Raw genomic sequence first — 24,598 nt, 5'->3', positions numbered from 1 at the left:
TGCTTATGTGAGTTGTTTTTTTACTCACTATCACTCCATTCCTCGAAGGAATCCAAGATAAAATCAGTGGCTTCTTCAAATCTCTCTTCAACAATATTATTTATCCCGTCAGTCTCACATCTCAATAATCTACCATATTTTTTCCTCGGTTTCTTATTCTCTTTATCACCCCAATAAGTGTGACTCTTATCTGAAAAAACTAGCGAGTTCTTAAAGTACCAATCACTTAATGATTCATCAACAAGAGGTACCAATGCTCTCAATTGTTTCTGTGCAATGAAGTTAATTACTGACTTTACAACTGACCTCGTATCTCTGTGGCCTAATAGATGAACAATCCCTGAATAAGCATCACCAATACCTATAAAGGCTACCTTTTCAACATTTGGGAAATATTTCAAATAATTATCCCAAATATAAGTTAATACTTCTTGAGAAGTGACAATTGCTGAATAATTCTCTTGTTCAAATAAATTCTGAGGGATATTTATATCAATGACACCGTATTTTTTCTCATTTGCCCATTTAATAAAGTCTAATGTTGAATCTACTATAATCGATGATGATGGATCGATGGTCCCTTGAATCACATCACGTTTAGCCCATATTTCAGGTGTGTCATGTGCACATATTATTACTGTTTTTGATTGATAGACATTTGGAGAACACAATACTGTATCCTTAGGCAGTTCCGGTTTCAACAATGGTAGTGTGGCAAATTTGAAATCCTGTGAAAGAGTATTCAATTGTTGCTCACGAATAGCCTGTTGAAGAGGAAAATTTTTAGATATAAGGGATTCGTTAATTTCATCCTTGAAGTTGCATCCGGCATTACCATACCTCCTCTTGAAACATTTCCAATATTTAGATTGTAACCTAATAACTTTATCGATTATCTCTATGGCTTCTGGCTTAGGGTCCCTTAGTGGGTCTGGTAATTCATCAGGAGGTTCACCGATCAGTATTTTTGCAACACTTAGAGCACTTCTAGCAATGGCATCTAAATTGTAACCACCCTCCAAAACGACACATAAGTTTCCCTTAGCCAGGGATTTTAACATATGAGTCATATGACCATAACAACTAGGTGTCACATGACACTGGCCAATACTGTCACCATCAGCAGCATCAAATCCAGATGATATGATGACTAAGTCTGGTTGGAACTCTCTAGCCATGGGCATAACAACTTGTTCAAAAGCCCATATATATTCTGCATCACCAACACCACCTACAGGCCACGTTATATTACAGTTGAAACCTTCACCTTTTCCTTCCCCAGTTTGGTCGTATTGACCATTTATGGTCCCAGGGTAATATTTTCCTAATTCAAATCTATGTAATGAGATGTACAATACACGGTCATCATCATAAAATGCCTTTTGAGTACCATTCCCGTGATGGATATCCCAATCTAAGATCATAATTCTTCTCACACTTTCCGGATAATTTTTCAAAATGTTCTTCGCTGCAATTGCCACATTACTAAATAGACAAAACCCACCAGCTGCTTGAGGTTCCGCATGATGTCCCGGAGGCCTCACCACCGCCAATGAATTTTTCACTCGACCTTCAACAACAGCTTTACAAGCCTCAATAGATCCACCTACAGGTAGTTTTGCGCTGGCGAACGAATCATTATTAAAATAAACAGAATCACCCTTTTCAGTTGCTTTCAGTAGTTCTTCACGATTCATTGTGGAAGTCTTTTCTATAAAGTCATAATGTTCTTTAGAGTGCACTTCCAATATTTCCTCTTCAGTAGCATCCCTCACTGGGATTTTCAACATCAAATCACCAATGTCCTCAATCCCGCTCAAGGTTGGATCTTTAATGAGTCCATTCTCGGCCAAAATCTTATAAATACGATAAATTCTTCGAGGATCCTCTGGATGAGGGTCGATATATTCAAAATACGAGGTGAAAATTTTAGCATGATACCTCATCCTCACATCATAACATAGACCCGTCTTCAACGGAGTATACGACAGCTCAGCGTCTCTGGGGGGCACGATGACGGGTCTCTCGGAGACGTCTGTTATTTTTTGTTTCTTCAATTCCGGCTCTTCCTTGACAGCAGTCATGTTCCTCTTCTGTGTAGTGTCCGATTGAGTGAATTGCTTGTTTGTTTGAAGCAAAACGGTTGCTGATTCTTTTGTTTTCCAACGATGATTTAATGTTAACGGTAAATGTTTAACCATTTGGTTCCTTCCTGGGCGAAAAAAAAAGTTTCAGTCTCAATGAAAAATTTACCGATGAGCTTTACAAATATTTACCGTCAAGGGAAAAGAACCAAGAGCACATACTATGGAGTTTTATAGAGATGCCACATGGGTGCTGGAGTTTGTAGAACAAGAGGATGCCAAGGGAAGAATCTCGGGATCGCTTCAAACTTTGGTGTTTCAAAGTTGTAAACGATACAAATTGAAATGCAATCCAAAACATGTCTATGCTGTGTTAGATTCATGTTGGAAATACAAACCATATTTGGAGAAGGTAATGAAAAAATCAGGGATATTGGATGAAATTCCGAAGAGGAAGGGGAAGCCCATGTATTCTCGATTAACTTTGATGTTGATGTGCCATGATTTACTATTCTCGAAGGCTAAGCGAATTCAGATGGGGAAGTTACCCATAAAGACATACGTTCTGAAGCATAAAAGTAGGTTACATAGTGAACTGGTCAAATTGAAACTGAAATTGAAAGTGAAGAACTTGTCTGAGTTAGTTTCTAACGCCGATTCTGAAAATGATATGACTCCAGTGAGATGGATCCGTATCAATCCACTACGATGTGATGTCGAAGCAACTAAGTTGGAAATACAGAAGAAGTTCCCAACTCGGGTGGAAAATTGGTCAGATATCGTACCAGGTTCCATCTACTACGATGAGTATATTCCCAATTTATTCGGTATTCATCCTCAAGACAAGATAACATCTCATAATCTGTACAAGCAGGGGAAAATTATTATCCAAGACCGTGCTTCTTGTTTCCCAGCACATATTCTTCATCCAGATGAAAATGACGTTGTCATTGATGGATGTGCTGCTCCAGGAAATAAAACCACTCATACAGCATCATACATGATCAAGGAACCATCGAAGGACCCTAAAATCCAAATATATGCCTTTGAGAAGAATCCTGAGAGGGCTAAAATTTTGGATAAGATGATTAAGGTGGCGGGCTGTTCAAAGAATATCAAGATTAATGTTGGTGATTTTACTAAGATTGCCCTTCCAGAAAAATATAAGGATGTAACTGGGTTTATTGTTGATCCAAGTTGCTCAGGAAGTGGTATCTTTGGTCGTAAATTTATTGATTCGTTGAATAGAAAGAAGATGAATAAGGATGAAGCAGATAAGAAAGAGGGAGACGAAGAAGAAGAAGTTCCAGATGAGCAAGAGGAGTATAACAAGCGAGAAGATTTGAAAACGCGTCTCTCTAAGCTATCGTCTTTTCAATTTCAAGTAGTTAAACATGCGATGAGCTTCCCCAATGCCAAGAAGATTGTCTACAGCACATGTTCTATTCACGCTGAAGAAAACGAACGTGTCGTAATAGATTTAATGCTGGACAGCAAAGTGAAACAATGGGGGTGGAAAGTGGCACCACGAAGCAAAGTGATACCGACATGGCCCAGAAGAGGTAAAGTGGAAGAGTTCGAAGAAGTCTTCAGAGAAGATGGCAACTCTTCCAAATGTGAGGAGCTAGCTGGTGGATGTATCAGAGCCCTTCCACGATCTGATGGTGGGATTGGGTTCTTTGCCGTATGCTTTGAACGATAGATACGGTTTGTGTACATAAGTGTAACATAGAATAGCATTTGTAAACTAAAAGAGTTATTGAGATATCTTTATTTAATTACTGTCATTGCAATATTTTTCAGCCATCAGCGCCCTATGAAAAAAAAAAATCTAACTAGGTTACAACAATGTGCTCAGGAGAGTTATTACCCAGAAGAGAGTTCGCAAGAGAAGCTTCTGTTACAGTTTACTGATGGGTAAAGATCATATAAGTACGGGAGATGAACCTGACCCAAAATCTCTGGTTTTAGAGCTGTCCGACGATGACTCCAATGGCGAAAGTGGTAATTCGGATAGTTCTGAATATGAATCCGATTTTGCTGGGATGGATGACGATGCTATGCATTACTATGAAAGAGCCATTCAAGAAATTGCCAAAGGTGATTCTTATGTGTGTATGATTTGCACGGTTGAGATGGATTACACGTGCCAAATGTATGCTTGTAAGCAATGTTATAGGGTCTTCGACTATGAATGTATCCGTGAATGGGCTTTGAAATCCACTGAAAAAACTGTAGATAGAATATGGAAGTGTCCAAATTGTTACCATGTCAATAAGAAGGTGCCTCCAAAAAATAGGCCTACGTGCTGGTGTGGAAAAGTTGTGAACCCTGAACCAAACCCTTTGAATCCAAATTCGTGTGGTCAGACCTGTAACGCTCATACATGTGTGCATGGTTGTTCCAAGATTTGTCATTTGGGACCACATCCTGAGTGTACCAGGATCATAACTATAAAATGTCGATGTGGAAAGCACACAAAAGATATTTCATGTTACCAATCAAGCTTGCTGAGGGGTAAGGACAAATTTCAATGTGACGAACCTTGTGGTTTACCTTTGGCGTGTGGCTTACATAGATGTCAGAAGAAATGCCATTCTGGGCTATGTGGTATATGCCCAGAAATTTTAAATACAAAGGAATATCTAGATGCCCATATTAGATGCTATTGTGGTTCACAAGATCGAGACACTATCAAATGTAGAGACGTTCATGTTCCCCTATCTGCCAGTCTTTCTCAAAATTTAAAAGGTGAGAAATGGGTAGGTGTGTTTAAATGTGACAATATACGAAATGTTGACTATAAATGTCATGAACATTCCTTCGTCGAACAATGTATTGCGCCACCAACCATAGATGGTACCAAACCGTGCCCATTTTCCCCCAAATTACTCAAAACTTGTCCCTGTGGTAAAACACCATTAAAGGAATTGGTTGAGTCAAGAAAAAAGTGTACAGATCCAATTCCAACTTGCGATAGCCGCTGTGGGAAGCCTTTGAAATGTGGAAGGCATACGTGCCCCTTTATCTGCCACGTAGGCCCATGTATGGATCCTTGTTTACAAATTGATAAGAAGAAATGTTCATGCAACCAACAATCCTTTTTGGTCCCATGCCAATTCCATCAAGATCCACAATGTACAACTAAGTGTGAATCATTGATGTCGTGTCGTCGTCATAGATGTACCGAAAGATGTTGTGCAGGTAGACCTCGTGCTGAAGCAAGAAAGAAAAGACTGTTTAGATCACAAGACTTGATGGACGAATCATTAGTTGAACCACAACATATTTGTTTGAAGGAATGTAATCTAATGCTTTCTTGTGGTAAACATAAATGTCAAAGGAAATGTCACCCTGGTAAATGTCCACCATGCCTAGAAAGTGATTCTAATGATTTAGTATGTCCCTGTGGTAGAACTATCATTGAGGCTCCTGTTCGTTGTGGTACTAAGCTGCCACCTTGTCCGTACCCTTGCATTAAAGTGGTACGAGGAGAGTATCCGTGTGGTCATACACCAATGCCGCATACCTGTCATCCACTGAATGAACCGTGCCCACCATGCACTGCATCCGTCTTTAAGCCATGTAAATGTGGAAAAGTTGATAAAGTTAGAACGTTATGTTTTCAAAATGACGTCTCATGTGGTAAAATTTGTGGTTTACCCTTAGAAAACTGTAATCATACTTGTCAAAAAAGATGCCATTTATTAGGGGAATGCCAAAAAACATGTAAACAAATATGCAAGAAAAAGAGAATTAATTGTGAACATACTTGTCTTAAACCATGTCATGGAAAAACAGATTGTCCAGATATCCCATGTTCTGTGTCTATAAAGATAACCTGTGAATGTGGAAGAAAGGAAACTTATGTTACCTGTGGTGCAACTTCTACTATTCCAAGTGCAGCTACTAAGACTCATATTGAATGTGATGAAGAATGTGAATTATTAGAAAGACATCGACAGTTAAAGGAAGCATTTGGTATTGTTGATTCCAATAGATCTACCAGTTTAGAGGTTGAAAAGTTGAAAGATTTGGCTAAAGTTGCCACTACATTCGAAGAACTGCAACTTCCATATAACGAAACAACATTATCCATATATGCTAAGCAAGAGAAGTGGTGTGACCAAATTGAGGAGATTTTGAACAAGCTGATGGATGATAAGGCACGTCCAAGCCTACATTTTAAACCTATGAGACCACCACAGCGTCATTTCATACAAGAGTTTGCCAAATCATTTAACCTGTATGCAGAGGCCCAAGATCGTGAACCCAAAAGGTCTGTTTTTGTTAAAAAGGAGGAGGATGGATCTAGTTCCAAGCCAATTATTTCCCTTCATGATGCATTGCCGTTATATCAAACATTCAAGGAGTTAGAAAAGGAGAGGAAGTTAAAGGAATTTGAAGCACGTACAACAACCAGATTAATTAACGTTGAGGCTCCACAAGAGGATAATGTGTACCATGCGAAGTATTCTGGATTTCTAATAAAAAAAATATCACCTGGGACCACTGTTGAAGATTTACAAAGGATTTTCGGCCAATTTTTGACCTCTACATTGATAGTAAATCCTCAGTACTTGATTATCCAGGATGGTAAAGATGCTTTAATTTATCCAGAAAACTACCAAGAGATGTCAGCAGGTGTTGAGCGTGACTTAGAGACTCTTGTGGGACATTTTGATTTTATCAGCAAGGAAAATTTTATAGCCGATGGTGTAGAATTATGTGACGTAGAAGTAGCAATGTTGGGAGAACGATTAGAAACTCCGATATTGGAAGAATAACAGCTCTATACGGAGGATGTTTGTATATAATGTATTTTATTTTTTTTATAGATTTGTGTCTCAGTTAATTCCTGTTTGCATGAAAGTCTTATTTAACTTGAAAGCTGACAACCAATGTCAAATACGCCATGGTGGAAAGGTTGAATTACTTCGATTTATTGGATGTTTTCTAAGGAATGAAATAAAATGAAGAAGTAGATGAATAAGAGAATATTTCTAAATCATAACAGATTTGCACACCAAAACCAACTCAAAGGTATGGAAAGGTTTTGAAAACCACAAATCTTTAATGAACTCCAAGCTGAAGGAACGATGTGGTTCTGTATTTTGATTAACCAAGAAACTAATCTTTCAATAGCAAGATTTGAAAACGATAGAAATTTTTCAATTGTAATCGAGTATTCCAATTCCCTCATATTGAAAACTGTAGTGGATCAAAATGTCTAATGCCGAGTTATATCAGGTCGCCTAGTCCATTAACTAACGTTGGTAAACCCTATAGACCAAATGGTGCTGGAAACAGATTTTTAAATAGTGGTACTTTTAATATCCTAAGATGAAGAGTATAGATATCAAGTTTGGTACAACGTCTTCTACAAAGACACGAACTGACTACCAAATATGGTAAGAACGCGAAGAACTACAGGCATCGACGCGACACGATCATCATTGAATTTCGTGTCTGCCCACTTTGAAATACAAACTCGTGTTTTCTATTCCAACATCAGGATGGGTATAAATAGACCAATAACTCGAAGTTTCAAGTCTTAATACTCCTGTGTTATATTTTTATATAATATATACTTTTTTACTTTTAAAGAGAACAGAACCTTTTACAAACATTACGAGGACATTAACATACTAGTTGAACTATCAAGATTACGCTTAATATATATTCAGAATGGAAACTTACATGAATTGTAACACAGGATATGAAAGAAATGATGCTTCCGAGCGTCATCTTAGGATATTAAAAGTACCACTATTTAAAAATCTGTTTCCAGCAGCATCTATATTATTTTGTTGGTATATTGTACTTTGTAAAACTTAATATTGCCGGAACTTAGTCAATACAGCATGAGGTTATCAGTCTGTAACATGGACGACACCTGAAACATACAAAATCCAATAAAATAGCCTTGTTGGCGCAATCGGTAGCGCGTATGACTCTTAATCATAAGGTTAGGGGTTCGAGCCCCCTACAGGGCTGTTTCTTTTTAACTTTTTCGCAACGCTACCATCATATCTCAAACACAGACACACCCAGTGTAGAAGTTACTTCTGAACAACCACAACCTGGTGTGTTCTTTTCAACTCTTTCTGTGGAAAGAAATAAAACTTCTGCTATGTGTGGGCCATTCGTGTCGCGTTTCTGCGTCAGCGTCAGTTTCTCACTACCCGAGAAAGAAAACTTTCTTGGAAAATAAATATCTCAAAATATACGAAGAATCGGTCATATGTCAACCGGATCTGGGACGATCTGAATTCCCTTTCTTGGCTGAAAACAGGGGAACTACCGAGACCAGTAAGTTTAGTTGATCTTGTCTTTGTGTTTGCACTTCGTTTGTTTTGATCTTGCGTATAGTACGTTTCTATATACTTTCAATCTTTTCGAGAAAAATAAAAGGACTAGCACTGTTTGGCACAGCAATGGACGGCATATTTGGTGATTTTGAAGGCTTGGTGGTACCGAGACCTGTAGAACATTTGGGGAACTCGGACCTTTCCTTTGGTGGGAAGTTGAGATCGCCGTTGAAGATCCACGAGGACGGTGGAGAGAGTGGGTGTGGTGGGAAGGTTTGGATCGCCGGTGAGCTGCTTTGTGACTTCATCCTGGAGAAGTCTGGCACTGAAGACCTACTGAACAAGTGGCCTCACGATGGAGAAAGACGTTTTAGAAACGTCCTGGAATTGGGGAGTGGGACAGGCCTCGTCGGACTGTGCGTGGGACTGCTAGAGAAGAATAGGTTCCATAAGAATATTGGCGTGCACATCACCGACATTGACCAGCTGGTGCCACTGATGCAAAGGAACATTGAGCTTAACGGTGTTTCCAAGGAAGTGGTTGCTGAGGGACTGTGGTGGGGTGAGCCCTTACTGGAGAGTTTTGCACCTTCCACAGTGGACAACCTGCCCAAGACCAATGTGGTAGATCTCATTCTTGCCGCCGATTGTGTCTACTTGGAGGACGCCTTCCCTCTTCTGGAAAGGACGTTGTTGGACCTGACAGAGTCAGAGACACCACCTGTCATCTTGATGTCGTATAGAAAGCGTCGAAAGGCCGACAAGCACTTCTTCAACAAGATCAAGAAGAACTTCGATGTTATCGAGGTGAAAGATTTTACCAAGTATGAGATGTACTTGAAGATGCGAACTCATCTGTTCCAGCTTGCCAGGAGATTTTAGTTGTATTACAAAATGAAGAATTAAGGGAGAGCAGGACAAAGTAGAGTGTAGGACGACTCCAACAGTTGGTAAACCTTCATATTCATTACTCATTTAATCTGTCACCAAAATAATATCTTTCACTTATTTTTATACTTATAAATGTTGATATTTTTTCACTCATGCAATACGAACTTGAAGCCTGCTTCAATGAATAACATGTAGTTAACTTTAGATCTATTTTAGTTATAGTTTTGTATCAGGTAAAGCACATAATATGCCTTCCCAGTAATGGTGGCCAAGTATGGCCGTCATGTGACTGAAGTCTTCAAAGACAACCTTGACGGCGGCAATCCTATTTAAAGAGCCTTACTGCTGTTAAATGCAATGAAAGTAAAAACCGTTACCCGGTGTTAATTTATGAAATTAAATCAACGTTTGACAGTTACTATTAACATCAAGCACTCTGATCCCATCTCTTGACGAACACAAATACAAACTTGTTCATTCACCAGGTCAAGTATATTTATATCAAAGAGTTTTCTTCTCTTGAAAAAACAGAAGAGTTTAGAACGAACCATTTACGGGTTTTAAAGAATTGAAATTTCAACAACGTATTAACACTAGAATGTCTGCTTTATTCAATTTCAGTTCCTTGTTACAAGTCATATTGCTGCTGATTTGTTCATGCACATACGTCCATACACAATGGCCATCCCTTTTGGATCGTTATAAGGACCACGAAGCATTGGGTGCATTCTGGAAAATGGCCCGTATTGGTGAGAGAGCAAGCCCCTACGTTAGTTTGGCTTGCATTATCATGGCTATAAATCAATTCAACAGTTGATGGACTCCTCTAGAAAGACAATAACGACATCCTTATCAAAATTCTTCAATAATTCAATTCACAAAAAACTATGAACCTAAGCTGGTTGGCTAAATTAAGTTATGCAGAAAATTTATGTAAGTTCCAATATCAATAGCTAAAGTTATAAGAAAATACATGCACTTGAAGTTTTATTCATATATAAGGATATTTACTTACCTAAGCCCCAGGGTATGACCTGAAAATTATTACAAGAATGAGAGACCCACCCCAAATTGAAGGCCCTTGCGGACATCATCTCCCGAATGCATCGTCAAGGGAACTGAGAAATTTAGCTCAAACCTAGCCATCGGGTGCCTCAAGATGATACCAACACCCGCAGAAGTAGAATGCTGCCTCGATAAAGCTGCAAGACAGTCAGTCAACGCCTGTCCGTTATGATCGATTAGGTTCCCCCCGTTAATAAACCCATGCAATCTGAAGTTCGAAGCCGACCACTTCTCGATGGGCAGGCGTGAAAATACGCTGACACCGTACGACACAAACGCATCACCACCGATGGAGTTCATGTGATCCTTGGGGCCCAGCCCCATAGATTGGAAACTTCGGATGTCGTTGGGTCCACCGCTCTGGAACTTGTCACTGATATGGACCGACTGACTGGATAAACTATGTATGTATCCGGTCTTGAAATTACAACTCATCGTAACAAAGTCATTGTCAAACCAACTCTTAAGATGAGATAATTCCAGCTGGTTCTTCCAGTACCTCCCTACCGACAGCTCATTAAACCACTTGAGGGACTGTCCTCGATTGGGCGCAATTTGGCTGTCTCTGGAATCCCAGATGATAGTGCTCCCCAGGGTCCTCTTGAAGTCGTCGCCTGTCTGGAATAATACGGAGTCTGACGCACTCAGAGAGGTATTAGTGCACGATCGTAGCATACTCTGAGTGAAAAATTCGTAGTTCCAGCGGCTATCGCTCTGGATGAATCCACTTCGTATGGCAAACTTGCCACCGACAACACCCAGCTCCAGCGGCAGATTCCTGGCAGGCTCGGTAACGTTCTTAAACAGGTCCAGGTTCATGTTCCAGAACGGGGTTAGCAGACTCGAGGCCTGGAACAAGTACGACGACTGGATCTTGGTGCCCTTCATGACATTGAAACGGAACAACTCTCCATTGCCCAGGGGATTCCTCAGCTGGAACTCCAGATAACCGTCACCCTCTCCATTGCCGACGTTGGTACCGGTCTTTGCCAGAAACTTGTTGATAGGTACTATCTGCAAGTGGGAGACCAGATTAAGGGCGGATCCTGTGACTTCGTTGTCTACTATCCCCAATGAGTCAAACCCCTGGCGAATATCTTTCACCAGCCCATTCTGGACCAATTTCCTATTCAGTGTTTCTGTTCGTCCGGACAACTCACGCAACGTCTTTGCCTTGAAGATCGTGGCATCCAGATGCGACTGCAGTGTCTGTGGATTTATGTCTTGGGCGCCTGTTATGTTTACCGATGCGATCTTGATGGGTATGTTCTCATTTTCTCGAAGGATTGTTTCGATGTGGTCCTGCTGCTGCTGTTGCAGTTGTAGTTGTTGCTGCTGAGCTGCTGTTTCCTCCAATTGACCCATATTGCTCTTTAGTTCCTTGTTTCTATCTATTGCAGTTTCGTTCTCTTATGTTCCTTCAAGACATCAACAATTTTCAGCGGCTCATCGAAATCTAAATCTATGGTTAACGATACACATACGACAGTAAAGAAATACATAACACACTTCTATACTACCCACATATTACATCTATATCAATACAAACATGCCATACATCTGGAGCAAATGTTTTAATCTTTTCTAAATGAGTAAACTTATATTGGAATGCTGACTCCAAATCATACAGATCTGGAAGCACCACATCCCGAACAAAGCTTCCATCCTCAATTTGGTCGATATGAACGTTTTCATGGATATGTAAACTTACGATCGGAACAATTTCACTATTATTATGATTTTGAATTATCTTCAGTGCGATGGGCCAACCTTGTTTACTGCTAGGTAATAACCCCAAATTAATATGTCGTATCTTTAAACGGTCACCTCCTAATTTCTCATCTCTGAACTCTTTAAGTAATTCAATACTTTTCTCATTATCGGTATTAAAAAAATGACACTTATCTTGTTCAAATTTATTTAGGATTAGACCTCTATTCAAGCCTTCAATACTCCATTTATTCAAATCAAATCCAAAGACATTTCTGGCATTGTTCATTAAGTAACTGAAACTGAAATATCCAATACCACAATAAAGATCAACAACATCCATATCAGCAGTTGTAGCCTTAAACATATCTAATACTCTCTTCTTTTCTTTAATATTACCACGGCTAAACATTGTGTATAATGGGTTCCAAACCTGCCATATCCCATTTTGTTTTAAGCTACACCAAATATCATCACTATCTTGGGAAGATGGTATCTTAGAATATAGAATGTCGATATTTTTAGGCTGCCTCATAACATCAGTCTCCAAGATTGGTTTATTAATACCCAGGAATTTCAGCGAGTGTTCGGGATCATTCTCGTCGTCATCCAAATGAGATAGCACATCATTAAAATATGCATTCTTTACGTCCTGAGGTACTAGACTCCAAATGTCATGTCTAAATGTTCTTTCCTTCGAGTTATTGAACAACAGCAGTGGCGGATATTTCGAGTATTTGAAAGGAGTATGATTAATTAAGTCAGAAATTGTCGATTCATGCACATCTCTTCCCGCTCGAGTTTCAAACCATTTTCTTGTGAATCGTAGCAATTCATGCTCGGAAATAGTTTCTGATTCAAATTCGTATTCTCTGGTGGTGTTTCCAATATGGAATGTAGTCAAATATTCAGGTATAGTTGTCACGTTAGTTCTGATAATAATATTGCCATTATTGTCTCTGTGAATTGGTTTAATGAAATTTTTATTTGTCTCCAATGCAGTCTTAATTGGCTTGATCAATTGTGCCTCATCAGCAGGCAAAACAATTTCCAGTGCTCTCATTGTCTCAGATGAGCTGGCTTTTGCTGTTATGAACCATTGAAATAAATGCCCAATTATGAAAAAAAAAATTATCAGCTATAAGTTGCGCTAAAAAATAGCTTTAACATCTATTATCTATCGAACATTATACAATACAAATATCATATTCCGAGACCCACGTCAATTTCCGTATGATCGCCATTCATTGCCTTTTCTAATTGAGCCTCTTCATACAAGGGGGCAATACATTTTCTACCGGAATCAGTCTTGAAATGTCTCCCCAGGGCATCACTACGAGCAAATTTCTTGTGACACCCCCAGGGCGTCCCATTCTTTAAAACCCCTCCACACACATATCTTTTCTTTCCCGTATGAAGATCCTCATGACGTTTCCTATCATGTTGTCTTGCGAATGCCTTCCCGCAAATATTACAAACAAATGGTTTCTCATTAGTATGTGTTCTTAAATGAGATTTCAAATTATAAGGCCTCGTAAACGTCTTATCACATAACTCGCAAGCATATGCACCAGAACCTGATCGACCGGTAGTCTGAGAGCTTTTTCTTCTTGCTTTCCTAGGACTTTTCTCTATTACAACATTTTCAGATTCATTACTTTCCTCATCGTCATCTGAATGTGTCGCTGTGGAGAGATCCGCCATTTCTAGTAGTTTCTCTCTATTCTCACTTATGGATCGTGCCTTCTCCTCTGGTGTGTGATGATGACCATGGTGATTATGGTTGTGATGGTGGTGCACCGAGGAAGATCTACGGGAGCTGGTTCCACTTCTACTTTTCCTTCTTGCCTTTCTTGCGGTTATTATATCGTCATTCCTTTGCGTATCGTTTGCTTCTTCTATTACAAATGGGTTCAAGAGGTTGTTGTTGTCGTCGTCGTTAATAGGTGACGATATGAACTGTTGTTGCTGTTGGTTGTTGGTACTATTAAAATTTTCTTGAAACTCCTGAATGGAAATAATTGGAGTATTTATCAGTGGTACCGGTTGTTGCTGTGTGTTTGACGTGATAGTCTGGGGTTCAAAATTGAAATTCTGTCCATCTTCCTGTTTTACCGGATTCAAAGATTCATAAAATTGGTTCAATTCGTCATTGTATGAGCCTCCATTGATGATAAGGTCCATATCATCCAGATTGGAGATATATTTCAAACCTTCATCGTTCAATGGGAGCATGAAGTTGGAGCTGTTATTGGAATATATACTTAATAGATCGTCATTATCTCCCTCGACGTCCGTCAAGGATGTATTATTATTACTTAAATCCGCGGGTGACAAGTATGATATCGTGGGAGAGACAGCCAAATTCGCGTTCTTGACGTATGGTGAAGTGTATGGTGATGACAAGCTGGTGTCATTCAATGTGGGTCGATCCGTACTTGTTGGTGAGAGGTATTGTGTGGGTGCGTTACTTGATATCGATAGTCTTGTTTGTTGTACTGGTGGGTTTGATAATTCAGATTGTAAGATATTCATATTGATATCGTTATTTTCCAATTTAAAGATAGGATTTTGTAAGAAGGAGGGTGAATTTGAGTTGGATTCGCTAGATGGCGATTCATATTTGTTAGTTCTGTCCGTGGTAGCAGATTGCTTTCGCGTAATATTGTTGGTGTTATTGATTATGGAGTTTGCAATTTGGTTATTCAATAAGTATTGTTCAAAAATATTTGCGTCGCGGGGAGACATGGTTGAGGATGACTCGTGCTTTATCTGAGAGACAGATGAGGAAGGTTGCTGTTGTTGTTGTTGTTCTTGCTCGTTCGGGCGTGTAGTGTTACTGTTCATATCTGTATCCAGTTTGAAGTCAAAGTTTAGATCCAGATCCAAATTGTTTGTGCTTGCGTTAGAACCGCTCATTTTAAAGGAAGGACGGTAGGCAGTGGAAGCTTTTTATAATAATAGAAGTTATGTCGATTTGTAATGTTCACCGAGTGATTATCGGATAGATACCTGCAGTGCAGAGTGTGTACGCGAATAGTCTGGAGGGAGTTGGAGAGTAGCCCTCTGTGAAGAGCGGGCAGGCCAGTCAGGGTAGAGTAACAGTGTTTGTGGGCGTTTTCGAGCAAGTTGCACTGGAAGAGGCTTAGTGGGGTCTCAAATGTAGTTAATTCCAGTTGTCTGTTCTCTTTTGTTCATTCCTTGGCAAATTTGCAATGGAAAATTGAGAATGGCCCCGGGTAACTTAATCCCTGACTTGGCCGAGGCTTTGAACTGCTATTTCGGTCCCATTTCGGCCGGTGTCACTATGTTGTTCGAGCATAAGCATTAGCACTCATCCTGGAACCTTTCTAAATGGTAAGTACATATCTTTAAGGTACTTGTTGCTACATTTTCTCTTGTTATGTCAGGTCCAGCTTTGCCCAGAAACTCCGTCCATAAAAATTTAGCGTTAACATGAATGAAAAAACGAACTCACGACGGTGACTACGAGATCTGTGTAGACTTCAGCTGAGCAACGCACCATGCTAACCAGAATAAAGAGGTTCCCACTACACCTCGTGCGCTACCTCGTTGCCGAATGCAACGGGATGGTCCTCATGATGCTGCTCGCCCTGATCATAACCATCATCGTAGTCATCACCTCATCTGCAGGTGACACATACGATCCAAAACTTCGTATCATTCCCTACTCCTCACAGAATCTCGACTCTCAACTAGATTCAGTTTTTGTGCAAGGTTGTGCGGACCCCATGGTGTCCCTGGAGAAAGGTGGTGAGAGAATGAATGCCACTTTTGTCATGTTGACGAGGAACGAAGAGTTGAAATCTGTGGTCAACACGATTAAATCTATAGAATCGCATTTTAACCAATGGTTCCACTACCCATACGTGTTTCTCAATAACGAACCCTTTACGGAGGAGTTCCAAACGGAAGTATCTCGTTGGATTACCACGGATGATGTAGAGTTTGGCACGTTGAATGAAATCGAATGGGAGTTCCCGCAGGAGGTCACGGAGAGACCGGAATTCCAACAGTTCATCCATGATCAGGGAGATCGTGGGATTCTGTACGGGAACATGGAATCGTATCATCGAATGTGTAGGTTCTACTCGGGGATCTTTTATAAACATCCACTTTTGCAAAAGAGAGAATGGTACTGGAGATTGGAACCCGATGTGGAATTCTTTTGCGATTTGACTTATGACCCGTTTAGGGAGATGAGTGAGAAGGGGAAACGGTATGGGTTCACTGTGTTTATACCGGAATTGTATTGGACTGTACCCAATTTGTGTAGATCTGTTAAATCTTTTATCAGAGAGAAGAAAGTTGAGGTAAAATCTGTGTGGAAATTGTTTACCACAAATTATAATGTGATGGATCCAGAACAGACACCGGAAGAATTGAATCAATGGATAAATTTTGAAGAACAGGTGGAGGGCAAGATATTAGAAAAAGTGGGGATCGATTTTTTGCTGGAGAATGAAGAACATGACAATGAAAAAAGTTGGAAATTGTTAATTGATAAAGCTAAATCCAAGAAACCCCTAGTGGAGGATAAATTTGATAATGAAGAATATAATCTTTGTCATTTTTGGTCCAATTTTGAAATTGCTAGAATTGACACCTTTGACAATGAGATTTATAATAGTTTTTTCCAATATTTGGAATCATCGGGGGGATTTTGGAAAGAAAGATGGGGGGATGCTCCTGTTCATTCATTTGGACTTTCCCTGGTGTTGAATTTAGATGAAGTTCATTATTTTAGAGATATTGGTTATAGACATTCACAAGTGTATCATTGTCCCAAGAATTCAAGAAACCAATTGCCCTATAAGCAAGGTGATAACGATATTTATAAACGGAAAAGAAGAACATCTTATGATTCGGAATGGGATAATGGCACTGGATGCAGATGTAAATGTCCCGATAATAAGAGAGAATTGGAAGATACCACCCACCATTGCTTTGATTTATGGTTAGAATTAACCCATGAATTAGATAACAGAAAACTGGTCAATTTCAAAAGTTTAGAAACTCAAATTAAACATGATTTTATAAATCAATTGAAGGAGATGGACCAGCAAGCCGTGGAATCACAAACATAAAATAGCATACCATAGCATATCATGTATTATTATTATTATTATTTTTTTTTCTGTATTGAAATTAAATGAGATTATATGTTTATTTTATTTATAATTACACAGGGTATAGAAACCACCCAAGGACCGTAAAAGAATTGACATTAAAATTAACCACCGAAACCGTACAAAGTTCTACCTTGTCTCTTCAAAGCGTAGACAACATCTAAGGAAGTAACAGTCTTTCTCTTAGCATGTTCGGTATAAGTGACAGCATCTCTAATGACAGATTCCAAGAAGGACTTTAGAACAGCTCTGACTTCTTCGTAGATTAAACCGGAGATACGCTTGACACCACCTCTTCTGGCTAATCTTCTAATAGCTGGCTTAGTGATACCTTGAATGTTATCTCTTAGAATCTTTCTGTGACGCTTAGCACCACCTTTACCCAAACCTTTACCACCTTTACCTCTACCGGACATTGTATTGTATTATATTATGTGTTTGTTGTATTGAAAGTAACGGAAAAAATAAAAGGAGAGGATCCAGAAAAGCAGATAAACAACACAGAGACTCCTTCGTTATATATAAGTATATGGGCAGATAAACAGGACAGATTAGCAAAGGAAACAGCAGCGAAAATTTCAGCACGACGAACCATACTAAAGTGAAGCTGTGAGCACGCGAAGCTTTCAATCGGGTTCTGACCCGTTCCATAATTTTCACGTCTCTTTTCGTGGTGCGAAAACAGCAGCATGGCTGAAGGATCAACAAAGAGACAACTTCCACAATCTATTTAAACACACCATTTCTACCATGTTCTGTATTACTTCTTGGTTTTTTATTTCCTTTGAAGTAGAAGAATAAAAACAAACATACGCAATGGCCAGAACCAAGCAAACTGCAAGAAAATCTACCGGTGGTAAGGCACCAAGAAAACAACTAGCCTCCAAGGCTGCCAGAAAATCTGCTCCATCTACCGGTGGTGTCAAGAAGCCTCACAGATATAAGCCAGGTACCGTTGCCTTGAGAGAAATCAGAAGATTCCAAAAATCTACTGAACTTTTGATCAGAAAGTTGCCTTTCCAAAGATTAGTCAGAGAAATTGCTCAAGATTTCAAGACTGATTTGAGATTCCAATCTTCCGCTATCGGTGCTCTACAAGAATCCGTCGAAGCTTACTTGGTTTCTCTATTTGAAGATACCAATTTGGCTGCTATTCATGCCAAGCGTGTTACTATTCAAAAGAAGGATATTAAGTTGGCTAGAAGACTAAGAGGTGAAAGATCATGAATTCTTTTTCTCATCTTTTTTAATGACACGATTCTCCTTTCTTATATATTAATGCATCGATATTTCTCTTTATAATATCATATTTATGGGTTAACAGGGTATAAATAAATAAACTAAAAAAAATAATAATATATATTTCACACATATGTTCTTTCTTTTCCTGTTACCATTGCAAAGGTAACCAATTTTTGCTTTTGGCTATTCGTTTAATTCCCTCATCATCATACATCTCGATGAATTGTTGATCCAATGCTCTTGCCTTCGGGAACGCAAACCTCCTGTATTCATCGAATATCATCGTCAATGACCAATTCTGTAATTTTCGTATGCATCCAATCAAACACCCAGTTCTGTGTTTCCCTCTATTACAATGAATCAAAATGGGTTGATTAGCAGGATTTAATACTATTTCCAATGCCTTCGTCAACAAGTCTGACGGTATATTGACAAATGGCTCTTTATTACCACTCATTCCTACTTGAAATAGTTCAATATCAGCACTTTGTAAAAATTCAAGGTTTTCACTGGGATATTCTTCCGGAATTAATACTAGAATAGATTTCAATTTCAATCTTTTCTGTAAGAAATCGAAATTCTCAATACGTGGAAAACTACTTCGATAGATTTGACCAACAACATGACTAAAATTCTCTGGTGGAATGACTTCTTCTTTAAAACTACCATTGCTCTCCACGCCCAAATCATCTCCATGCGTCAAATTTTTCATTATTTCATTAGTTTTCTCCTCATGTTCTTTAGAATCATAGAAATCATCTTCATCTTCAGCAAGAACCAATTCAGGTTCACTATCCTTTCTAAATTGTTTCAATACCTCATCAAATTCATCTCTTATAAGCACATCATCTTTAATAATGCTATGAATGTCGGACCCATCGCCATAATCAGTCAGGCTGGTACCTTCCTCCTTGATTAATCTAATAATATCCGTCTCCTTCGCAATAAGCTCATCAATTCTACTCGTACTACCCGTAGTCTCCCTTTCTTCCTCAGTGCTAATGATCGTAGAATTTCTTGAACTCATTCCAATCCCAAGTCCCCCTTTCTTTTCCTTGTTTGTTTGCTTGTTGTGTTCTTCTTCTTCCCTGTGTGTTATATACACCTTAAGTTGATCATATAGTCCTCCTTCTTTACCTGTTGTTCTACTTTCATCACCGTAAGATGCAGTGAATGAATCATTCAATTTTTCACCCATCCAAAAATTAATTAACTACCGTTAACGTCAGATGACACAGACAGACAGACAAACCAGATCTCATATACACGATAATATGACTCGGAATGCCGAGGCTGGGTCAACATTGGGAGGGTTAATCAATAATGGGAACTCATGTTTTATGAATTCCGTGTTACAAGCGCTGGCTTCTTTGCCCTCATTGTTGAAGTTCTTAGAGCTGATACTTGAAACTCCTGCAACTCAAGAGGAACCGAAGCATGTCGAAATTTCAAAAAAGGCTCAGAAGAAGTCCAAGTATGGGAGGAGAAAAAAGGGAAGAAAGAAGCAGGTTGAACCACAAGAAGATGAGCATTCTTTGACGTTTCTCAAATTATTGAACGGATTATTAAAGAAATTAAATGTAAAATGTAATAGTAAGAGTTTTGATTGTGATTCATTACTTAGAGCATCAGGACCACAATTTAAATTGGATATGGAAGACCAGCAGGATGCTCAGGAATTTTTCCAACACATATTGTTGGAAATTGATAAAGTTTCACTGCCGCCCAAATACGATGAAGCCACTTCGACATTCACAAACGTTTTGGAATGTGTCAATTATGGGGTATGTTACTTCCCAGACGTAAGTAAAGAGTTGACCATCCGTTCTCCATTTGATGGGATAATGAAAACCACGATTCGGTGTTTGCAATGTAATGAGATATCAAATGCCCACTATTCTATCCTATCGAACATTACCTTGAACCTTCCGCATACGAAAAGTGACTGTTTTAAATTATCTACGTTGATACACCGCTGGATAGAACCGTGTATTTTAGAAGATGTCACTTGTAATAAATGTACATTACTAAATAGGACGAGTAGAACTCCTGATGTCGAGGAATTATTACTTTCCGGTAAATATATCGAAGATGAAGATATGATTAAATTGAAGATAATTCCAGAGGAGAAGAAAAAGGGTAACAAGTTGAGAAATAGTTATATGGTCCAATTACCGCATGTCATGAGTTTCCACATAAATCGATCAAGATTTCACAAAAAAACGTTTAAAATACGGAAGGACAATCGCCGTGTTTTATTCAAATTGCAATTAACTATTTCTGATCTTTATTCTGTTCAATCTTTTGAAGGTGATAATGAATATTATAAAATCAAAAATAACAGACAATACGAAAACTATCATATGAAACTAGATCAAGAGTACGCTGACGACGAAGAATTTCATTCAGATAATGAGGAAAGGGAGGAAATAAATGAACCTAAAAGCAGAAAATATTTACTAGAAGGCCTTGAGGACCCCGATAAGATTATTTACGACTTAAAGGCCGTTATTATTCATTATGGTACACATAATTACGGTCACTACATTTCATACAGGAAATTTATGAACCAGTGGTGGAGAATTTCTGATGAATCTGTTATTGAAGTGGATGAGATGGAAGTACTTACATCCCCTGGTGTTTTTATGCTATTCTACGAGATACATACGGACATGTAATCTTATTTAACTTGGAATACACCGCAATATATAATGGAATTAAATTGTGGCATCCGACAGTTAATGAAAATTTCTCATTTATCGCTTACTAATTAAACTGAGACATAATCATATAAAGACAGGGAAGACACTGTTCCAGTAAGGAATATGGTGAGAAGGCTTAAAACGGAGTCACAGTAAACATCAAATATGTTTAAGGGATCTCTACAAAAAATTTTAAGATCAACGGCACTTCGTGCAACTATGATAAGGGTACCATTGAGAACCATTTTTCCAAAATCACCCACCGTTCATAAGTATTTAAGGACGTATTTTTCAGTAAGAAACTATTCAATAACTACAACAAAGGGGGATGTGATCCCTGATGAAGTCATAGATTTACCTCTACAAATATACCATTCAGAATCAGATCTATTCTTGGAGAATCTTATGGACAAATTGGAGCTCTTGAGCGAGACCGATCCGGATAAATGGGGCACTGAGTTGGAGCTGAGTCATGGTGTATTAACCATTGATATTCCAAGTTTGGGTACCTACATCATTAACAAACAACCTTCCAATAAACAGATATGGATGTCATCACCTGTGTCGGGACCAAACAGGTTTGATTATTATCATAAAAAATGGATTTCTTTAAGGGATAATGAGCACTTAATAGATATAATCAATAGAGAGTTCAGTGGCCTTATACCTGCTGGCCATAGTCTTTAGTCTGTTTATATAGTATTTAATACAATGTCGTTCAATGATTTGTGACGCCAAGCCTCGCCACGCCAATAAGGGAGCGGAATTCAATGACTTGAAAAACCACGGCCTATAAAATAGATTTACATCTTCCCAAACAATAACGTTACTTTCCCGATCATTCTATTGTTCCCCAAAATAACCCAATTCTAAAGAAACAAACACAACTAAGACAGATGACCAATTATATCGTTACATTGAAAAAGGCTACTCCAGATAAGGAAGCAAAGAAAGTGAAGGAATCCATTGATAAGTTAGGTGGTTCCGTGGTTCATGAATTCTCTTTAATTAAGGGGTACACTGTTAAGCTTCCTGATAAGTTAAAGTTGGATGCCTTGAGACACAAGCATGGCGATGTTATTGAAAATATCGAGGAAGATAAGGAAGTTCATGCTAATGATGCATCTGCAAAGTAGTAGACATCAACTCCTAACCCGATGATCGACGATATCGATGTCCAAAAATTTAGCTTAATATTCTATAACACCCTATGACAATTCGTAACTATTATTCTTTAATAAATATTAAAAGTTCTATTAAACAGATATTATCTTTCTAACAGGATATCAATCAACCCCTTGGAGAAACGGCAAAACGCCAGAAAGAATAAAAGTGTCGCAAAAAAAAATTCCACCCGTGACATCAAGCAGAACACTTACATCATGGCAATAAGACCAAAGAAGCCAAGATGTTAAGCTCAACTACATTTCCATTTTATTATATTCTTTCTCTTTTGCCTTTAATAAATGCAATAGGACCATATCAGGTTGAATGTCCCACTTACTCATTAATTCGAGAGGCAAATGTACGTTCAACTGTGAAAATACCCATTTCTTTTCAATTTGAATAAGTACAAACTAAACTAACATTACATTTACAATAAGACAAACTTAACATGCCCTGAAGAACAATGGTACATCCGCAATAGGAAACCTGTAATTCAAAAGCATTTTACAAGTTATTTGGAAACTTTAAAACTAACTTCGTTTCTTTCCGAATCAATGGATACATTAATTTCAAACCCACCTAATATTGGAGTGGCACTCTCAGGAGGTGGGTACCGATCCATGTTAACTGGAACTGGGTTTATATTAGGGATGCAAGAGAAAGGGTTATGGGACTGTGTCTCATATCTATCTGGGTTATCTGGTGGCAGTTGGGTTTTAATGGATTTAATAGTTAATAATTTCAACATAACCAAGATGATTAACAATTGGGACTTAACTGAGGGTCTGCTACAGGGGATACCGGATTTTGACATAACTCAACAAGATTTAGTCTCTGGCATGGAGGAGCAGTTCCCATATTTGAAAAAGAGACAAGAATTAATAAATACTGATTTTGAAAACTTTTTCAACGAAGTCGAGACATCATTGAGCTTACCAGATTGTCTAAGGAAAGATGAATTATTTAAAAGAGGTATTGAAAATCCATTCGATAAAATAAAGCAATTCATCTTTCATAATGGCACTTTACAAAGTAATTCGCTTATTGAATCGTTTCAGACCTTCCGTGAAGTATTGAATTTTTACATCGATCTTCATTTGCGAGTAAGAACCAAGAAGATTCAAGGTTTTTTTGTCTCATTTACAGATTATTGGGGCGAAGCATTACTGAAAAGGTTAAATAATAAAGATAAAAAGTTTAGTGCATTTGCAAATACAGTCTCCTTTTCTAAACTTATTGAATCCAATCTTAAATTTTCCAAATTTGAAGCACCAATTCCAATATTTGTGGCAAACAATAGAAATGGTAGACTTAAGAATGTCATTTTTGAGTTTTCACCTTTTGAATTTGGATCTTGGGAAAAAATGTTACGATTATTCGTAAAATTACCATATTTGGGTTCAAAAATTGTCAATGGGACAGCCAAAATTTGCTATAAAGAATTTGATGATATTGGATTTATTACCGCAACCTCTTCGTCCATATTCAATAATGTTTTAATTTTTATTTGGCAAAAAATGTCTAGATCATCCCTTGAGGCAATGAAATCTGTAAAGGCAGTAATGGGGTTGTTTGGTCTGATTGGCACCAAAGATTCCACGAAGCCTTTAACCTTGAGCAATACAGCTATTGCCCCAGAGACAGATTACGCTGTTTATTATCATAATCCATTTTTTCGCTATCCAAATATAGATAACGCATTGACCAAAGATGATCATTTATATTTAGTAGATGGAGGTGAAGATGGCGAAAACATACCTTTAAGAAGCTTAATTATACCGGAAAGAAAGGTAGATGTAATATTTGCAATTGATTCAAGCTCCGATGTTAATAACTATGCTAATGGAACCAAGTTAATAACAATATTGAGACATTTGGAAAAATTAGGTTATCATTATAAAATACCCAAAATTTCTAAGAAGAGAATAAACCATCCTTTAATTTTTGGTTGTAATGCCCCTTCGCTACCAATTATTATTTATCATGCAAATACTGAACATAGTTACCCATCAAATACGTCCACTTTTAAAGTGACATACAATGAAACAGAAGTAGGCGCAATGCTACAAAATGGTATGGATATATTTAATGATAATGAAAATATATACTATCAAAATTGTCTCGGATGCATTCTCTCCAAGAGAACATTAGACCGAAATTTCAAATTACATTCTCAATTTTGTAAAAAATGTTTCAAAAAGTTTTGTTACTCATAATATTATATATACCACATCAGCATTTATATGATTATAATATATAAAGTATTTAATAATAAA

The 24,598-nt window shown here is 38.2% G+C and overlaps 16 protein-coding genes and 1 non-coding gene across 17 annotated transcripts; 11 read left to right on the top strand and 6 right to left on the bottom strand.

Annotated features, from left to right (window-relative positions):
- Positions 1–20: 20 nt before the first annotated feature.
- HDA1 (histone deacetylase HDA1) lies at positions 21–2,201 on the bottom strand (the record flags this gene model as incomplete). Its single annotated transcript, XM_003677571.1, has 1 exon — positions 21–2,201. One exon carries the CDS (start codon positions 2,199–2,201, stop codon positions 21–23), a length of 2,181 nt encoding a protein of 726 aa, XP_003677619.1.
- A 106-nt stretch (positions 2,202–2,307) lies between these two features.
- Positions 2,308–3,786, top strand: RCM1 (rRNA (cytosine-C5-)-methyltransferase RCM1; the record flags this gene model as incomplete). Its single annotated transcript, XM_003677570.1, has 1 exon — positions 2,308–3,786. One exon carries the CDS (start codon positions 2,308–2,310, stop codon positions 3,784–3,786), a length of 1,479 nt encoding a protein of 492 aa, XP_003677618.1.
- A 211-nt stretch (positions 3,787–3,997) lies between these two features.
- Positions 3,998–6,871, top strand: FAP1 (Fap1p; the record flags this gene model as incomplete). The annotated part of the gene is made up of 1 exon (XM_003677569.1): positions 3,998–6,871. One exon carries the CDS (start codon positions 3,998–4,000, stop codon positions 6,869–6,871), a length of 2,874 nt encoding a protein of 957 aa, XP_003677617.1.
- A 1,136-nt stretch (positions 6,872–8,007) lies between these two features.
- NCAS0Gtrna16K lies at positions 8,008–8,080 on the top strand. The gene has a single exon. It is a non-coding gene; the product is annotated as a tRNA-Lys (tRNA).
- A 441-nt stretch (positions 8,081–8,521) lies between these two features.
- Positions 8,522–9,277, top strand: EFM6 (putative protein-lysine N-methyltransferase; the record flags this gene model as incomplete). The annotated part of the gene is made up of 1 exon (XM_003677568.1): positions 8,522–9,277. One exon carries the CDS (start codon positions 8,522–8,524, stop codon positions 9,275–9,277), a length of 756 nt encoding a protein of 251 aa, XP_003677616.1.
- A 607-nt stretch (positions 9,278–9,884) lies between these two features.
- KSH1 (Ksh1p) lies at positions 9,885–10,103 on the top strand (the record flags this gene model as incomplete). The annotated part of the gene is made up of 1 exon (XM_003677567.1): positions 9,885–10,103. The coding sequence occupies one exon, from the start codon at positions 9,885–9,887 to the stop codon at positions 10,101–10,103; it is 219 nt and encodes a 72-aa protein (XP_003677615.1).
- Positions 10,104–10,330: 227 nt separating this feature from the next.
- Positions 10,331–11,716, bottom strand: SAM50 (SAM complex subunit SAM50; the record flags this gene model as incomplete). The annotated part of the gene is made up of 1 exon (XM_003677566.1): positions 10,331–11,716. The coding sequence occupies one exon, from the start codon at positions 11,714–11,716 to the stop codon at positions 10,331–10,333; it is 1,386 nt and encodes a 461-aa protein (XP_003677614.1).
- Positions 11,717–11,867: 151 nt separating this feature from the next.
- Positions 11,868–13,124, bottom strand: TRM12 (tRNA(Phe) (4-demethylwyosine(37)-C(7)) aminocarboxypropyltransferase; the record flags this gene model as incomplete). The annotated part of the gene is made up of 1 exon (XM_003677565.1): positions 11,868–13,124. The coding sequence occupies one exon, from the start codon at positions 13,122–13,124 to the stop codon at positions 11,868–11,870; it is 1,257 nt and encodes a 418-aa protein (XP_003677613.1).
- Positions 13,125–13,264: 140 nt separating this feature from the next.
- On the bottom strand, positions 13,265–14,980 carry CRZ1 (DNA-binding transcription factor CRZ1; the record flags this gene model as incomplete). Its single annotated transcript, XM_003677564.1, has 1 exon — positions 13,265–14,980. One exon carries the CDS (start codon positions 14,978–14,980, stop codon positions 13,265–13,267), a length of 1,716 nt encoding a protein of 571 aa, XP_003677612.1.
- A 605-nt stretch (positions 14,981–15,585) lies between these two features.
- On the top strand, positions 15,586–17,169 carry KTR5 (putative mannosyltransferase; the record flags this gene model as incomplete). The annotated part of the gene is made up of 1 exon (XM_003677563.1): positions 15,586–17,169. One exon carries the CDS (start codon positions 15,586–15,588, stop codon positions 17,167–17,169), a length of 1,584 nt encoding a protein of 527 aa, XP_003677611.1.
- Positions 17,170–17,315: 146 nt separating this feature from the next.
- On the bottom strand, positions 17,316–17,627 carry HHF2 (histone H4; the record flags this gene model as incomplete). The annotated part of the gene is made up of 1 exon (XM_003677562.1): positions 17,316–17,627. One exon carries the CDS (start codon positions 17,625–17,627, stop codon positions 17,316–17,318), a length of 312 nt encoding a protein of 103 aa, XP_003677610.1.
- Positions 17,628–18,027: 400 nt separating this feature from the next.
- On the top strand, positions 18,028–18,438 carry HHT2 (histone H3; the record flags this gene model as incomplete). Its single annotated transcript, XM_003677561.1, has 1 exon — positions 18,028–18,438. The coding sequence occupies one exon, from the start codon at positions 18,028–18,030 to the stop codon at positions 18,436–18,438; it is 411 nt and encodes a 136-aa protein (XP_003677609.1).
- Positions 18,439–18,601: 163 nt separating this feature from the next.
- Positions 18,602–19,651, bottom strand: SIW14 (putative tyrosine protein phosphatase SIW14; the record flags this gene model as incomplete). The annotated part of the gene is made up of 1 exon (XM_003677560.1): positions 18,602–19,651. One exon carries the CDS (start codon positions 19,649–19,651, stop codon positions 18,602–18,604), a length of 1,050 nt encoding a protein of 349 aa, XP_003677608.1.
- Positions 19,652–19,682: 31 nt separating this feature from the next.
- NCAS0G03680 (uncharacterized protein) lies at positions 19,683–21,131 on the top strand (the record flags this gene model as incomplete). The annotated part of the gene is made up of 1 exon (XM_003677559.1): positions 19,683–21,131. One exon carries the CDS (start codon positions 19,683–19,685, stop codon positions 21,129–21,131), a length of 1,449 nt encoding a protein of 482 aa, XP_003677607.1.
- A 189-nt stretch (positions 21,132–21,320) lies between these two features.
- Positions 21,321–21,842, top strand: NCAS0G03670 (frataxin family protein; the record flags this gene model as incomplete). The annotated part of the gene is made up of 1 exon (XM_003677558.1): positions 21,321–21,842. The coding sequence occupies one exon, from the start codon at positions 21,321–21,323 to the stop codon at positions 21,840–21,842; it is 522 nt and encodes a 173-aa protein (XP_003677606.1).
- A 209-nt stretch (positions 21,843–22,051) lies between these two features.
- On the top strand, positions 22,052–22,291 carry PBI2 (Pbi2p; the record flags this gene model as incomplete). The annotated part of the gene is made up of 1 exon (XM_003677557.1): positions 22,052–22,291. The coding sequence occupies one exon, from the start codon at positions 22,052–22,054 to the stop codon at positions 22,289–22,291; it is 240 nt and encodes a 79-aa protein (XP_003677605.1).
- A 585-nt stretch (positions 22,292–22,876) lies between these two features.
- On the top strand, positions 22,877–24,538 carry SPO1 (putative carboxylic ester hydrolase; the record flags this gene model as incomplete). The annotated part of the gene is made up of 1 exon (XM_003677556.1): positions 22,877–24,538. One exon carries the CDS (start codon positions 22,877–22,879, stop codon positions 24,536–24,538), a length of 1,662 nt encoding a protein of 553 aa, XP_003677604.1.
- Between the last annotated feature and the right edge of the window lie 60 nt (positions 24,539–24,598).

The sequence above is a fragment of the Naumovozyma castellii genome, chromosome 7, assembly GCF_000237345.1.
Source record: "Naumovozyma castellii chromosome 7, complete genome".
NCBI classification, from domain to species: Eukaryota; Fungi; Ascomycota; class Saccharomycetes; order Saccharomycetales; family Saccharomycetaceae; genus Naumovozyma; species Naumovozyma castellii.
Note: the sequence above shows the minus strand (reverse complement) of the source record. Positions and strands in the feature narration are given on the sequence as shown.